The following is a 14,210-nucleotide window of genomic DNA, read 5'->3' on the forward strand; positions in this document are numbered from 1 at the left end:
CTTAACATACACTTAACTGATTATTTTGTGCAAACAAATATGAGAGATACATTTGTACTAGAGTAACTTGTATCATCTGTGCATCGCTGTCACCCCCTTCTCCTGTCTCTCTGTTACAGAGGAGGGGCCAAGATGATTACATTTCCTAGAGTCCTCTTCGTCAATCTAGGTTAGAGTCTGCCAAAGAGAGGTACTTGCATGAGATTTAGAGGGCAAAAGAAAAAGAAAAGCCATTATTCTCCAGAGTCAGCCCTGCCCTTACCTGCTGTGTTAGTCAGATTTTTGCCACTGTAATAAAATGACTGAACTAGTCAACTGACAAAGATTTATGTTGGCTCATGGTTTCAGAAGTTTCAGTCCATGATCATTTGGTTCCAGTGCTTGGGACCTGTGACAAAGCGTCATATTATTACAGAAGCACATTCGGCAGAGCAGAACTGCTCACCTCAACATGAGCCACGGAGCAAAATAGAGGAACAGGGAGCCAGGGTCGTGCCATCCCCTTCAAAGGCACACACCCAATAACCTAAAGACTTCCCACCAAGCCCCTCCTCTTTAAAGTTGCCACTACCTCCCAATAACTCCATGAACTGGGACTGCCTTTAACACGAGCGCACTTGAACCTTCGGGAAACATCCTAGATGCAAATATAGCCCCACTCTTGGTGGGATAGCTGGCCCAGGGTATTGATGGCTGAGAAACTGAGAGATGCTGAAAATTTGCAGCCACTTGCAGTGCGCTCTTAAGAACGTAACACCATCGGCTGTCGCACCCTTCCCAACAACTGTATCAGTCTGTTTCACACATAAATCCCTTACGTTTGACTGGTATAAAGTAGCTTCTGTTTTTTGCTACCAAACCTGTCAGGGAAATAAAACCTCTGATTTCAAACAGTCAAATTAATGAAGAATTTAAAATCACAGAAAGGACTGGGGAGCAAATTTGAAAGAAAACCACTGCTGATAGCCAGTAAATCAGAAGTGGCAGGAATGTCACCACAAGTGACCTAGCCTGCCCAGAGCATCAAAGTGGAGGTCTGCAGGAAGACACTAAGCTTTTGCTGACGCCCGCAGTCCTGCCCACCACTGTGACCAGACCCAGGTTTCTTTTTCCACCTTCCAAAATATAAGTTCCTCTCATTGCCACAATCCAGTCCCATGCCCTGCTGGAGATAAGATAGGAAAGGTAGGGTTCAGGCTTCCAGAACCTGCCCACAGGGGAAAGCATGAGACAGGGAGGAGCGTGTTTAAGTTGCCCCTTAAATTGTGGCACAGGATGTAGAGACAGTGGTAAAGCAGCATGAGAAGTAGTAAAGCCACTCCCAGACAAGTGTGGGCTTTTTGAAAGGATGTGTACAAAAGACAGAAGGAGCAGCATGTGGAGGCCAGATGCAATGGAGTGGCATGAACTTGTACAACAGCGTCAGAAGACTCAAATTGGAAAGGGATTTTGATCCTCTAGTGGGGAACCCAGAAGCTTTGGGTCTTCAGCACAGGAAGGCTACTACGTGATTGATTGATTGATTTATGCATTCCCCCATTTTTAATTCTAATTTGGTTCTCTTATCTCCTTCAATGAGAATAATCTCACACTGGAAGAATATGTCCTTTAAACAAATTGAAACCCAAGATAAATAAATGAATGGTTAAAAAAAAAAAAAAAGCTGGCAGCAGCCCTTTTATTTTATTTTTAGTATCTTTTTATTTTAAATTGATGCATAGTAATTGTATGAAGTATATTGTGATGTTTCAATACGTGTATAAAGGTATAATGATCAGATGAGGGTAATTAGCATATCTACCACCTCAGACATTTATCATTTCTTGGTGTTGGGAACATATAAATCTTTTCTACTAGCTATTTTGAAATAATTAATCATTGCCAACAACAGATACCCTACTGTGTAACAGAATGTTAGAAGTTATTTTTCCCATCCACCTGCACCCTGTATCTGTTAACCCACCCACTCTCAGTCCCTTATTACCCCCACACCCTTTCTACACTCTAGTAACCACTGTTCTATTCTCTACTTCTTTGAGATCAACTTTTTACTTCCACCTACAAGTGAGACTATGTAGTATTTGTCTTTCTGTGCCTTATTTCGCTTAACATAGTTTCCTCCAGTTTCATTCATTAACTATAAATGACAGAATGTTTTATTTTTATTACTGAATAATATTCCATTGTATATGTACCACATTGTCTTTATCCATCTATCCATCTTTGGACACCTATGTTGATTCCATTGCTATTATGAATAGTGCTGCAGTAAACGTGAGTGCAGAGGTCTCTTCAACGTACTGATTTGTTTCTTTGGGTGCACACTCAGTACCGGGATTGCTAGATCATATGGTAGTTCTATTTCAAGTTTTTTGAGGAACCTCTGTACTGTTTTGCATAATGTACCAGCCTTTCAATATTAAGACTGCTTCTTAAAATGCTTGTCAGTAAATTTGAACTATAACTTTCAGTAAATTTGAGAGCTTAAGCTCTACTAATAATAGTAAAACTAAGACTTTTTTAATTTCTTTTTTTTATTTATATATAGCAGGAATGCATTACAATTCTTATTACATATATAGAGAGCACAATTTTTCATATCTCTGGTTGTATACATAGTATATTCACACCAATTCATGTCTTCATACCTGTACTTTGGATAATAATGATCATCACATTCCACCATTTACCCCATGCCCCCTCTGTTCCCCTCCAACCCCTCTGCCTTATCTAGAGTTCGTCTATTCCTCCCATGCTCCCACTCCTTATCACACTGTGAATCAGCCTCCTTATATCAAAGAAAACATTTGGCATTTGGTTTTTTGGGAATGGCTAACTTCACTTAGCATGATCTTCTCTATCGCCATCCATTTACCTGCAAATGCCATGATCTTATTCCATTGTGTATATATGCCACATTTTTTTTTATCCATTCATCTATTGAAGGACACCTAGGTTGATTCCACAGTTTAGCTATTGTGAATTGTGCTGCTATAAACATTGATGTGGCTGTGTCCCTGTAGTATGCTTTTTTTAGGTCCTTTGGGTATAGACCGAGGAGAAGGATAGCTGGGTCAAATGGTGGTTCCATTCCCAATTTTCCAAGAAGTCTCCTTACTGCTTTCCACAGTTCTGACTGCCATTCTGACTGGAGTAAGATGAAATCTTAGAGTGGTTTTGATTTGCATTTCTCTTGCTAGTGATGATGAACATTTTTTCATGTGTTTGTTGACTGATTGTACATCATCTTCTGAAAAGTGTCTCTTCAAGTTCTTGACCCATTTATTGATTAGGTTATTTGTTTTTTTGGTGTCTAGCTTTGTGAGTTCTTTATATACTCTAGTGATTAGTGCTCTATCTGATGTGTGAGGGGTAAAGATTTGCTCCCGAGATGTAGACTCTGTATTCACCTCACAAATTGTTTCTTTTGCTGAGAAGAAACTTTTTAGTTTGAATCCATCCCATTCTCTTTTTTTTGAGAGAGAGAGAATTTTTTTTAATATTTATTTTTTAGTTTTCGGCAGACACAACATCTTTGTTTGTATGCGGTGCTGAGGATCGAACCTGGGCCGCACACATGCCAGGCGAGCGCGCTACAGCTTGAGCCACATCCCCAGCCCCAAAATTTTCAATCTCTAGACCTGCTTTTCAAATTTTATTTCACCATCCTCTATGGAATTTTAACTTCTCTGTCCTTCCCTGTATGTTGTAGGTACCAGTTGTAAGAATATTTAATAGAGTTCACACAAACCCTTCATCGAGCTTCCCCTAATGTTAACAGCATGTGTAGCTGTAGTACAGTGATGGAAACCTCCGAATTAGTATTAACATAATACTGTTAACTCAGACCTTTCTTGAATTTTGTCATTTTTACTCTCTTGATGCCCTTTTTTTTTGCATTCCAGCATGTCTCACAATTTAGGTTTTTCCTGATGTTTTCTCATCAATCTACTGAAGTTAAGCATATTTGGCAAAACATCACAGAAGCAATGTGTCCTCAGTGCATCATCAAGAGGTGTGTGAGGGCAGCATGTCTTGTGACTGGGAGATTGTCTTTGATTATTTGATTAAGGTGCTGTCTCCAAGCTTCTCCAGTGAAAAGTGACTGTCTTTCCCTTTGTCAATGATAAATACATTGGTGTTGATACTTAGAGTCTTTGCTGGGATGCTGTGTCTTCTCCCAGTTTTGCCTACTGATTTTATCATCATGGGTGGATCTCACCTACATAATAATACCTTACTACTGTGGTACTTACTTAGTGATGATTTTGTATTTTATTCCATGGGTTATAACTCAATTTTAGCACTGTTTATTTTGTTGCTCAGGTTGTTCTAGCTTTGGCCAATGTGACTCCTCCAGGTTGGTTCCCCTGGCATTCTACATGTCCCCATCTTGTTTGAGAACTAACTTCCTGACACCACAGGATGCTGCGTAGTAACCCTGCATTTTCCCCACCTCGAGCTCAGCTCTGAAGTCAACCGCTGCTGCCCCAATAAGTCCAGTTCCTTTTTTGGTTTTCTTTAGAAACCAAGAGCTGTGTGTGCATTAGGTCACCACCTTCTTAGAACCTTGTACGCCCCCCCCTTCCCATCTCCCTCTCTTTCTGACAGCTGAAATGCTTTCCGACTTCACTACCATATAAATACTGGAACTTTTTCCTTTTGTAGCTCTCTATTTTTTTAGTTGTAGATGGACACGGTATCTTTACTTTATTTATTTTTATGTGGTGCTGAGGAACAAACCCAGTGCCTCACACGTGCCAGGCAAGCACTCTACCACTGAGTTACAGCCCTAGCCCTGTATCTCTTCGATAAATCTTTGCTCTTATCTTTGACATATCTCTCACTACGTCCTTGTCCCATATTTTCTACTTATTGCAATTCCAGATTTATTTTCTAATTCCTTTAATGAACACTTTGGGTCCAAGAGCCCCTCTGTGGGCCACAGTAGATACTGAAGATTAACCTTGTAGTTAGTTCACTTTAACGCTGACCTTAAAGTGAAGTGAATTATAGTGTGCAGGCAACATGCCTGAATACTAATGTGCTGTTCATTTATTATACCATGTTCAGAAAGCAACTATTATCTTTGAGATAGTGGCATGTAATTAAAAATATAACACTTTGTTTTTTAGTATTATGACTAAATAAAGAAATTAATTGATCTTTGAGAGGTCCTAGAAAAGTTAACTTTAGAGTAAGATTCTGCTGAGAGCAAGGTCATGAGTAATTCCCTTAAAGGAGTGAGTTAATTTTGTTCTGAAGCACATTAAGAAATTGTACTCCTGATCCCAGCTTCCCATCTCACTCCATGGATGCAAAAGGACAGAAGATGGATGATTCCATCTTTAAAAAAATAAATAACTAACTATCACCAGTACTAGGAAAGGAAACTAAAATTACATCTACTCACAGATGGTGAGTCATCCTCAGTTGGTTTAAATGGTAGCATATTATTACCACAGATGTTTCTAGAATAAAAGGCTGTGTTTATCTTTACAATCAAGCCTTATCTCAATTATTTTAATCATCTTTTTGGATTGAGTATTTATAATAAAATGAATCACTTAAAACCTCTAGGGTTTAATTCACAGAATACTATGATATCTAAAATTGATTGAAAATCCAAGCTGTGTGTTGAATAATGTTTGTATTACACCACATGAGAGCACATTATAGTCTTTTGGGTTAGGTTACTAATATATACTGATAAAATAATTGTTGGGTATATAATAGCAGCTTTGTATGTGAGTTAATGAAAGAGTTAGTTTTAAATTGAAAATGCTGTTCTAGTGAGCTCTCTATGAACGTGCAGAATAGTGTATGCTTATTGATTCACTTTTCTTGAAATATGTAAATTAAATACCAAAAAATTCAGAGTTCTTTCTGGGTACCTTGTGGGTTGTTAAGAGGATCACAGTGCCCCTTACTCATGAATTTGCCAAGCTAATGTCAGCTGAAGCAGATGAGTGAAAAGTTTTTGATGTTTCCCTAGCACTATAGACCTACAGCCAAATTTGTAGAAGAATTATTCTTCTACTTTGGGGCAAGTAAACATTAAAATCTGGAAGCCCAGGGCATAGTAACTGACTCTCAACCAAATAAAATATTTTTCAATCAAACACTATTTGACATAGTCTTCTAAAATATTTGTAGAATATCCTGTGTGGGAATATATACTCTCTGAATAAATCTGTCTATATAGTTAAACAACTTGGCTGCTCAGAGTAAATAGTATTAATATCATTCTAAACATTCTCTTCTTACTGGTATTCCGTGAAGTCTGGGAAAGGCAATACCAGGTAATTATTTTTTCCGGACCCTCCTGCTTAAACAGAGACTTAAAGAACAAGCTCTGAAATCCTTAGTTGCTTATTTCTCCTTTAGGGTTTAGAAGGAAATAAAGAAAGTCAGTATGTCCTCTGGGAACTGAGTTAGGAGCTGCAGCTCAAAGTTCTCACTGTCTGTCTATAGCAGCTCCTGGCTCCTACTTCACATAGTGTGGAACAATTTGAATGTCATGGTGGCAGGACACAGTTCATCACATTGCATGCATGTTCACAACCACACCACCTCATATTTGAATATGTATAGTTCCCAGGTTCCCTCTTTTTGTCAGTTTAGTGAACTATCTGCATCATATGAAGATTAAGAATTTTACCAGGGCTGAGGGTATAGCTCAGTGGAAAAGCACTTACCTAGCCTGTATGAGGCCCTGGATTCAGTCCCCAGTAACACACACACTCAAATACACAAATGTGAGGTCATGCTTTTCAAGGGGAATTATTTCATGTAAATAAGAAGCTTTGGGATAGTTAAAAGTTACTATTAACCTAACATTTCATTTGCTTAAGACCCTTGGTAAATCATAGGAATTAAAAGTGATAACCAGTTTCACACTGACTTTTAAAGCCTTCATTTTTATATGCTCTTTTTTAGAGTACTTTCATCATTGTCTTCATTTACACAAAGAGAAATATAGAAAGTTACTCTAAAATTTCAAGTGATGTTTTTTTGTTTTTGTTTTTGTTTTTCATTATTAGGGATCAAACCCAGGGCCTTGCCCATGCTAGGCAAACACTCCACCATTGAGCTACACCCCCACCCTTTTGTAAAATTTTAATTTGAGGGCAGGGTCTTGCTAGTTGCCCAGGCTGTCCTCAAACTTTCAATCCTCCTGCCTCAGCCTGCTCAGTTGCTGGGATTATACCACAATCAGCTCCAAGCTTTTTTATAGCTTCTTAAATATTGACTTGCTTAAAAACTTTCTCCTGTTGGGATCGCCCTCCTTCCTCTCCATCAAATATCTTTCATTTCTCTGTCAAATCTCTGATTAACCTATATCTTATAAATAATACATTATAATTTACAGATGTGGCTTGACTGTTCATTCTACCCACAGGTAGTTATTTGACTCCACTTTGAACGGGGCACTGCTGGGAATCATTGAGGGAACAAAAAGATACCAACTCTACACCAAAAAAGATAAGAAAAGAAAAAGGTAGAGATAGATAAATAGACAGACAGATAGATATAAACAGGGCAGCTTATGCTATGTATCAAGTGAATGTTATAAAGGGTGTAGAGGTTAAGTTCAGGAGGAAGGAATGGAGATGTCATTGAGAAGGGCTTGTCAGAAAAGGTTAAAGAGGAACCTCGACTCATATTATGTCTTGGAAAGATCCTAGGCAGAGGAGAAATCCAGGCAGAGGAAGTGAGTGGAAGAAAAGGCCCAAGGCAATATCAGCTTGGTACTCAATGGAAACAGTAGGACTCCTCAATTCCCTCTGCCAAATTAATGTGGCTTTTGTCATTCAGTGATACAATAGTCATTAATGGGCTTTCGAACTTTGTGAATGCCATTCCCAGTAAAAAATAATTTTTATTCTGTGATGCAATAAGCACATTTATATATATTTATATATTAAAATTTCTTAGAACAGTACTTACCCTCATTAAATCCAATGGACTGTGATATTTCTTTTTTTTTTTAATTGCTGGGCAGGTCTATAAAATTAATTTAATGATCAATTGTCATTTAGTGATTCAGAGGTTAAAAACAGTGCATTAAATCAGTGGTTTTCAAAGTGTGATTCTTGCACCAGGACCATCAGCATCCCCTGAAAACTTGTTAGAGATGTAATTTCCTAGGCCCCACCTGAGACCCGCTGAATCAGAAGATATGGTGCTGGGACCCAGCAGTGGGAGCCTGTACTGTAGCAGGCCTCCAGGTAGTTCTGCTGCCTGCTGGAACTGGAGAAGCACAGCACTAGACAACCTCGCAGCTCTACCCCTGGAACTGTGCCTGGGTCAGTCCCCCTCCAGGTACCTCCCACCTCACTCCTGCTCTAACTTCAGATTTCTTCACCTGAACAGATGGAAGCTCTCACTGAGGCCTGCCCTGGCTGCTCTGTTTCACTTTCAGCACTCCAGTCCTTCTAACCCTACTATATTTTTCTTTTTACATAGCGTTTCTCACCTAGCATACTGTAAGTTATTTATTATAATCCTGCCAGATGACATAAGCTCCAGGAGGTCAGGGGTCTTTACATTTTGTTCTGGAGTATCTGGAACATACTGGACACTTTGATATTTGCTATTTTGGAGGAAAGAAGAGGCAGGAAGGAGAGAAAAGGAAGAATAGGCCTGTTGACTGAGTGAGTGATGGTCTATAATACTGTTTTGAAAACAATTCTTTGAAGAAGAATTCACCATCGACTCTTGAAGAGTCATCTTCCAAGGCAAAATGTAATAAAGAAGCTCAGATGTAACTGGTGAATAGTTATTTAAATCTGTGATAATATTCCACACTCATGCTTTCTTATAGCTACAAAACCCTAATGTGAGGACTTCTGCTTTAGTTCTCCTTATCAGGAAGATAGTTCCTATGTAAATTGGCCTTACTAAATTTTTAATATTTCTCAGGGTTCTCTTGGCTTTTGCTCATAGTGATTTCATTATAGTTCAAACAGAGGGCAATATTCTGATTTATGTTATTAGCATCAATTTGTGAAGTGATCTTAGTTTATTCTATTTCTGGTTCTTTCTCAGAAGGTGCAGAGCATGGTAGAAGGTCTAGCAAAGAGACATTGTGCTTTTTTCTGATTGCCTTTTGTCTACCTTCTCCAATGTGAGTAGAGAATGCATGTTCTTAGGTCCTGACAGAAATTGATAGGAGCCTATGCCTGTCACTTCTGACAGATCAATTTGTTTAACCTAAATCATTCACAATATGCCAGATTAGCTTCTTGGTTTCACAGTATCCATATGCTGTGTTATAGAGTAATCTCTGAGATGCCACTGCTTTAAGGAATACTGCAAGGTTGTTAGGCCTTTCTCGTACATAACATAGAAATTGCACTAAACAGGGCTGGGCTTCTAGCTCAGCGGTAGAGCGCTTGCCTTGCATGTGTGAGGCGCTGGGTTCAATCCTCAGCACCACATAAAATAAATAAATAAAATAAAGATATTGTGTCCATCTACAACTAAAAATATAGATACAAAAAAAGAAATTGCACTAAACACATGGGTGGTCCCATATTTACTTTTAGGGAGGTTTGTTATTTGTTTGTTCAGTGATACTGAAATTGCACCCATGGCCTCAGCAGACTAGGCCAGTGCTCTCCCACTGAGCTATACCCCAGCACTTTTTTGAGTTGGAGTCTTACTGTATTACCCAGGTGGCCTTGAATTTGTAAACTTCCTGCCTTAGCCTCCTGAGTAGCTGAGGAGACTACAGATGTGTGCCAGTGCACCTGACCTGGCCATTCTTGATAAACAATCAAGATGATATTTGTTATAATGTCTTAAATTATAATGTCTTACAAAGAATTTGGGGGAAATAAACATTCAGTCTATAGCACCTAGTCCAGTGACTAAGAAATGTAAGGTTCACAGTACAAGCATAGCTCCAGAAAATGCTGAGGAAATACTATTCTGTGTGATTTCATCTTTAAATCCCTATTAATTTTGATAGGGTTTTCTTTGGAAAGAAACTTGTGATTCACAAACTAAAATTTCCTTAAAAAAAAAAAAAAAGAAGAAGAAGAAGAAGAATATAGTATGGTAATTTAAAAAGACAGAGCCAGTTATCATCATTCATCTGTCCCAACCTTAACTGTTCTGAGATTGACTATATGAATGTCAGTGAGACTGTTTCATTGCCTATGTAGTGATCATTTGAGTTATTTATTTCAATTCCTACAAAACACTTTGAACTGTTAATGTATGCCAAAACTAATGGTTACCAGATAGTTATAAAATTATTTGTGTCAAGGCATAAGTGAATAATGAATTAGTTTGATTAGAAGAAAAGCTAACAGAACATAATGACTTGTCCTATGGTTCTGCTTATTTTATTTATATTCTCAATTCAGCTTTTTCATATATACTTTTTTAAGTGATAAAATAAGAAAATAATTGTATTTGGTTCTTGTGACTTTTGAAGGGGTATTCTTAATTGAACATAAAGATAGCCCAAAAGTTTCTGAAAACTTTGAAGGGGATATAAGACTTTAAAAAAAAAAAAAAAAAAGACAATGTCCACTGTCTTAAATACTAATGTAATACCTTATACAGAAAACTTGGTCATTTGGAGGAATAAGGTCACTTTCTTTAATGATTTTCCTTTCTGAGGCAAATTGGAGGTAGCAGTGATTGACAAATAAATAATCACACTGAGAATGCTGGTGAACATCTGATCAACTGATTCAAACTTCCTGGTACACTGCATTTGTTGATTTTTAAAAGATTCAAGGCCCTGAAATCTAGCCTAATTCTATGAAGAATGTGAATAGTATTATTGCCCAAGTGAGTACGAGATGATTAAGTAGTTCATGTGAAATTTTGTTTTGTTTTCCTGGGACTTCATTACATACGGGTTCTTTATAGATTTCTTGCCTGGGAGCTCCAAGGGCAGTAGGAGTACTTAAGACACTGCACACTCTAATCAGTAGAAACCAAATCTATTTTGAAAACTTAAAAATAATAATATGATTTTTAATCCCCAAGCCCAGTTTAAAATATTAAAATTTAAAGACAACATGCCCCACTTCAAAAATATCCACTGTACAAAAACTCTCATGTTAAAAATGACAAATCATAGGCTTAATTATTTGTGTCCAGAAATTATCTTTGTTCATCAGAAAGATTTCTTGTGGGACTGTGGTGGAATGCTTGCCTAGCATGTATGAGGCACTGGATTTGATTCTCAGCACCACATATAAATAAATGAATAAAATAAGGGTTCATCAACAACTAAAAATATTTTTTTTAAAAAAGATTTCTTATGTGCTCTTCCAACTAGAATGATCCTATTACACCTTAAAATATGAACTTTTTAAAAAAAAAAAAAACTTAAATCAGCTTTTTTTTTAGTTAAGTTAAATATGTGATGTATTCAGCATCAAATTATACTGTTGTTCAATAGTCTTAGAATCAAATTGGAAGGAACATATATTATTGCTAATTTCAGAAGTTGTTTGAGACACAGGAATGATAACTTGCTTCTGATTAAACATCATATCTAAAGCATAGTCAAGTTTCCCTCTACTAATTAAACCACCTCCAGCAAGGCACAGTGACACTCACCTACAATTCCAGCTGCTCAAGAGGTCCTGAGGCAGGAGGTTCTCAAATTCAAGGCCAGCCTAGGCAATTTAGTGAGACCCTGTCTTAAAATTAAAAAAATATGGGCTGGGGATGTGGCTCAAGCGGTAGCGTGCTTGCCTGGCATGCGTGCGGCCCGGGTTCGATCCTCAGCACCACATACAAAACAAAGATGTTGTATCCGCCGATAACTAAAAAATAAATATTAAAAAAAAAAAAATTAAAAATTAAAAAAATAAAAAGGGTTGGGAATGCAGTTCAGATATAGTGCACATAGAATGAGGCTCTGAGTTCAATCCCCAGAACCACCACAAAAATAACCCCCCTTTTCTTACTCTTTTAATTGAGAAAGATGTCACAATACAGATGACTACATAATAGATATATACTTTTAAAAGAGAAACTACAAGGTGAATATCTGTATGATCAGTGTTATTATCAAGGAATGGAATGTTGCCAACATCCCAGAAGTCCCCACATGCCCTCTCCCCCTAGAAATAAACACTGTCCTTTCTTTGTAGATAATCATTTTATTTTTCATCCACCATCTGCATGTATATTCCCAAACAACATAGTTTCTAATTTTGAACTTTTCATAAATGAAATAGTGCACTATATTTTCCTTTGTGACTTCCTTTTACTCAATATTATGTCTATGAGAGACCTTTATGTTGTTATATAGATTGTTTCCTCTGATGCATTAATATGACATCATATAAATAGTTCAAATTTCACCATTCTACTGTTGGCATACATTCAGATTACTTCAAATTCTGAGCTACTAAAAATAGAAAGTGAAACAAAACTTACAAAATTGAAAAGAAATAGAGATAATCCAAAAATAATAGTTGTAGATTTCAGTTCCTCAATAATAGAATAATTAGTTAGTCAGCAAGAATAGAGGCCTGAACAACACCATCAACCAGCTTGATCTGACTGGTAGAGAGCATTCTACCCAGTGGTAGCAGAATAAATATAATCTTTTTAAGTGCAAATGGAACACTCTCTGAGGTAGTCTACATGCTAGGTCATAAGCCAAATTAATTTAAAGGCTTGAAGTCATACACATGTGTTCACTGGCAACAGCAGAATTAAATTACAAGTCAGCAAAGGAAAGAAGTTTGAGAAATGCCCAAATATTAGAAAATTAAGCAACACACTTTCAGTGAATCAAAGAAGAAATCACAAGGTAATTAGAAAACGTTTTTATCTGAATGAAAATGAACACACAACATATCAAAACTATGGTGTTCTTCCAAGTGGTGCTAAGAGGAAAATTTATAGTTTAAAATACTTGTATTGGGGTGAAATAAATCCAATAAATAATTTAAGCTTCTACCAAAAGAAACTAAAAGAAGAAAAACAATTAAGCCCAAAGCAAACAAAAGAGTAGAAATCATAAAGCTCATCAATGAAATAAAAAGAAAAACTGTAGAAAATATCAGTGAAATCAAAATCTGGGTTTTTTTTTTTTCTTTTTTGAGAAAAACAATAAAATGAATAAACATTTACCTTGAGTAAACACACAAAAAAGACAAAACACAGATTACCAAAGTGAAGACTGAGAGTGGGGATCTCATCATTGACTCTGTATGATAAAAAGAAATGTAAAGGAATATTAAGAACAACTTTAAACCAACAAATTAAACGTTGTAGATGAAATAGGCAATTTTTAGAAAGATGCAAATGATCAAAACTGATTTAAGAATTAGAAAGTCTGAATAGATAACATCACTAGTTTTAAAGTTAAAATAAAAAGAATTAGTAATTAAAATCTTCCCATAAGGAAAAAGCACAGGCTCATGTAGCTTCACTTATAAATAGTTTTTCTTTTAAACAAACTCATACCTTTATTTGTTTGTTTGTTTATTGTGGTTGTAAATGAACAGAATGCCTTTATTTTGTTTACTTTTATGTGGTGTTGAGGCTCAAACCCAATGCCTCATGCATGCTAAGCAAGCACTCTCCCTCTGAGCTACAGCCCCAGCCCTATAGATAGTTTTTTAAAAGAAATAATATAAATCTTTTACAAAATCATTCAGAAACTACAGGAGGTAGGAATGCTCCCCAACCCATTCAGTGAGACCAGTATTGCCGTGATAGCAAAGCCAGATAAAGAGATCGAAGAAAAGTACCGACCATGAACTTTATATATGTTCATGCTTCTCATGAACAGACATAAACATCTTTTATAAAATATTAGCAAACCAGCAGCAGCAACACAAAGGATATGTACCTTGACCAAGCAATGTTTATCTCAGGAATGCAAAATTTGGTTTGTATTCAAAAATCAAATAATATAATATTCTTCATTTACACAATAAAGTACAAAACCACATAATCATCTTAATTAGACCAGAGACCAACAAATGATGACCCACAGGCCAAGTCCTATGGGTCATAGCTCCACCCACTCACATGTTGTTTATGATACTTTCACACTAAAGTAGCAAAGTCCAGTAGTTGTGATGTAGACCATATGGCTCACAGATCTAAAACATTTATTATCTGGTCCTTTACAGAAAAAGTGTGCTAGCAGACAGAACTGTTTTATCTTTTCATGATTAAAATTTAAAAAAAAAAAAAATAGGAATGGTAATGGG

The 14,210-nt window shown here is 36.8% G+C and overlaps 1 protein-coding gene across 8 annotated transcripts in view; it reads left to right on the top strand.

The window, feature by feature from the left end:
• Nucleotides 1–14,210, top strand: part of Dym (dymeclin) — a 359,511-nt gene that overhangs the window by 310,554 nt on the left and 34,747 nt on the right. Inside the window, exon 19 of one of the 8 annotated variants that reach the window (XM_048806246.1) lies at nucleotides 3,906–4,015. The exons of the other annotated variants lie outside the window; for them this stretch is intronic. Within the exon in view, the coding sequence (XP_048662203.1) occupies nucleotides 3,906–4,015 (110 nt within the window). The remainder of the gene's footprint in view (nucleotides 1–3,905; nucleotides 4,016–14,210) is intronic. 8 annotated transcript variants of the gene reach the window in all.

The sequence above is a fragment of the Marmota marmota genome, unplaced genomic scaffold (genome assembly GCF_001458135.2).
Source record: "Marmota marmota marmota unplaced genomic scaffold, marMar, whole genome shotgun sequence".
In the NCBI taxonomy this organism is placed as follows: domain Eukaryota; kingdom Metazoa; phylum Chordata; class Mammalia; order Rodentia; family Sciuridae; genus Marmota; species Marmota marmota.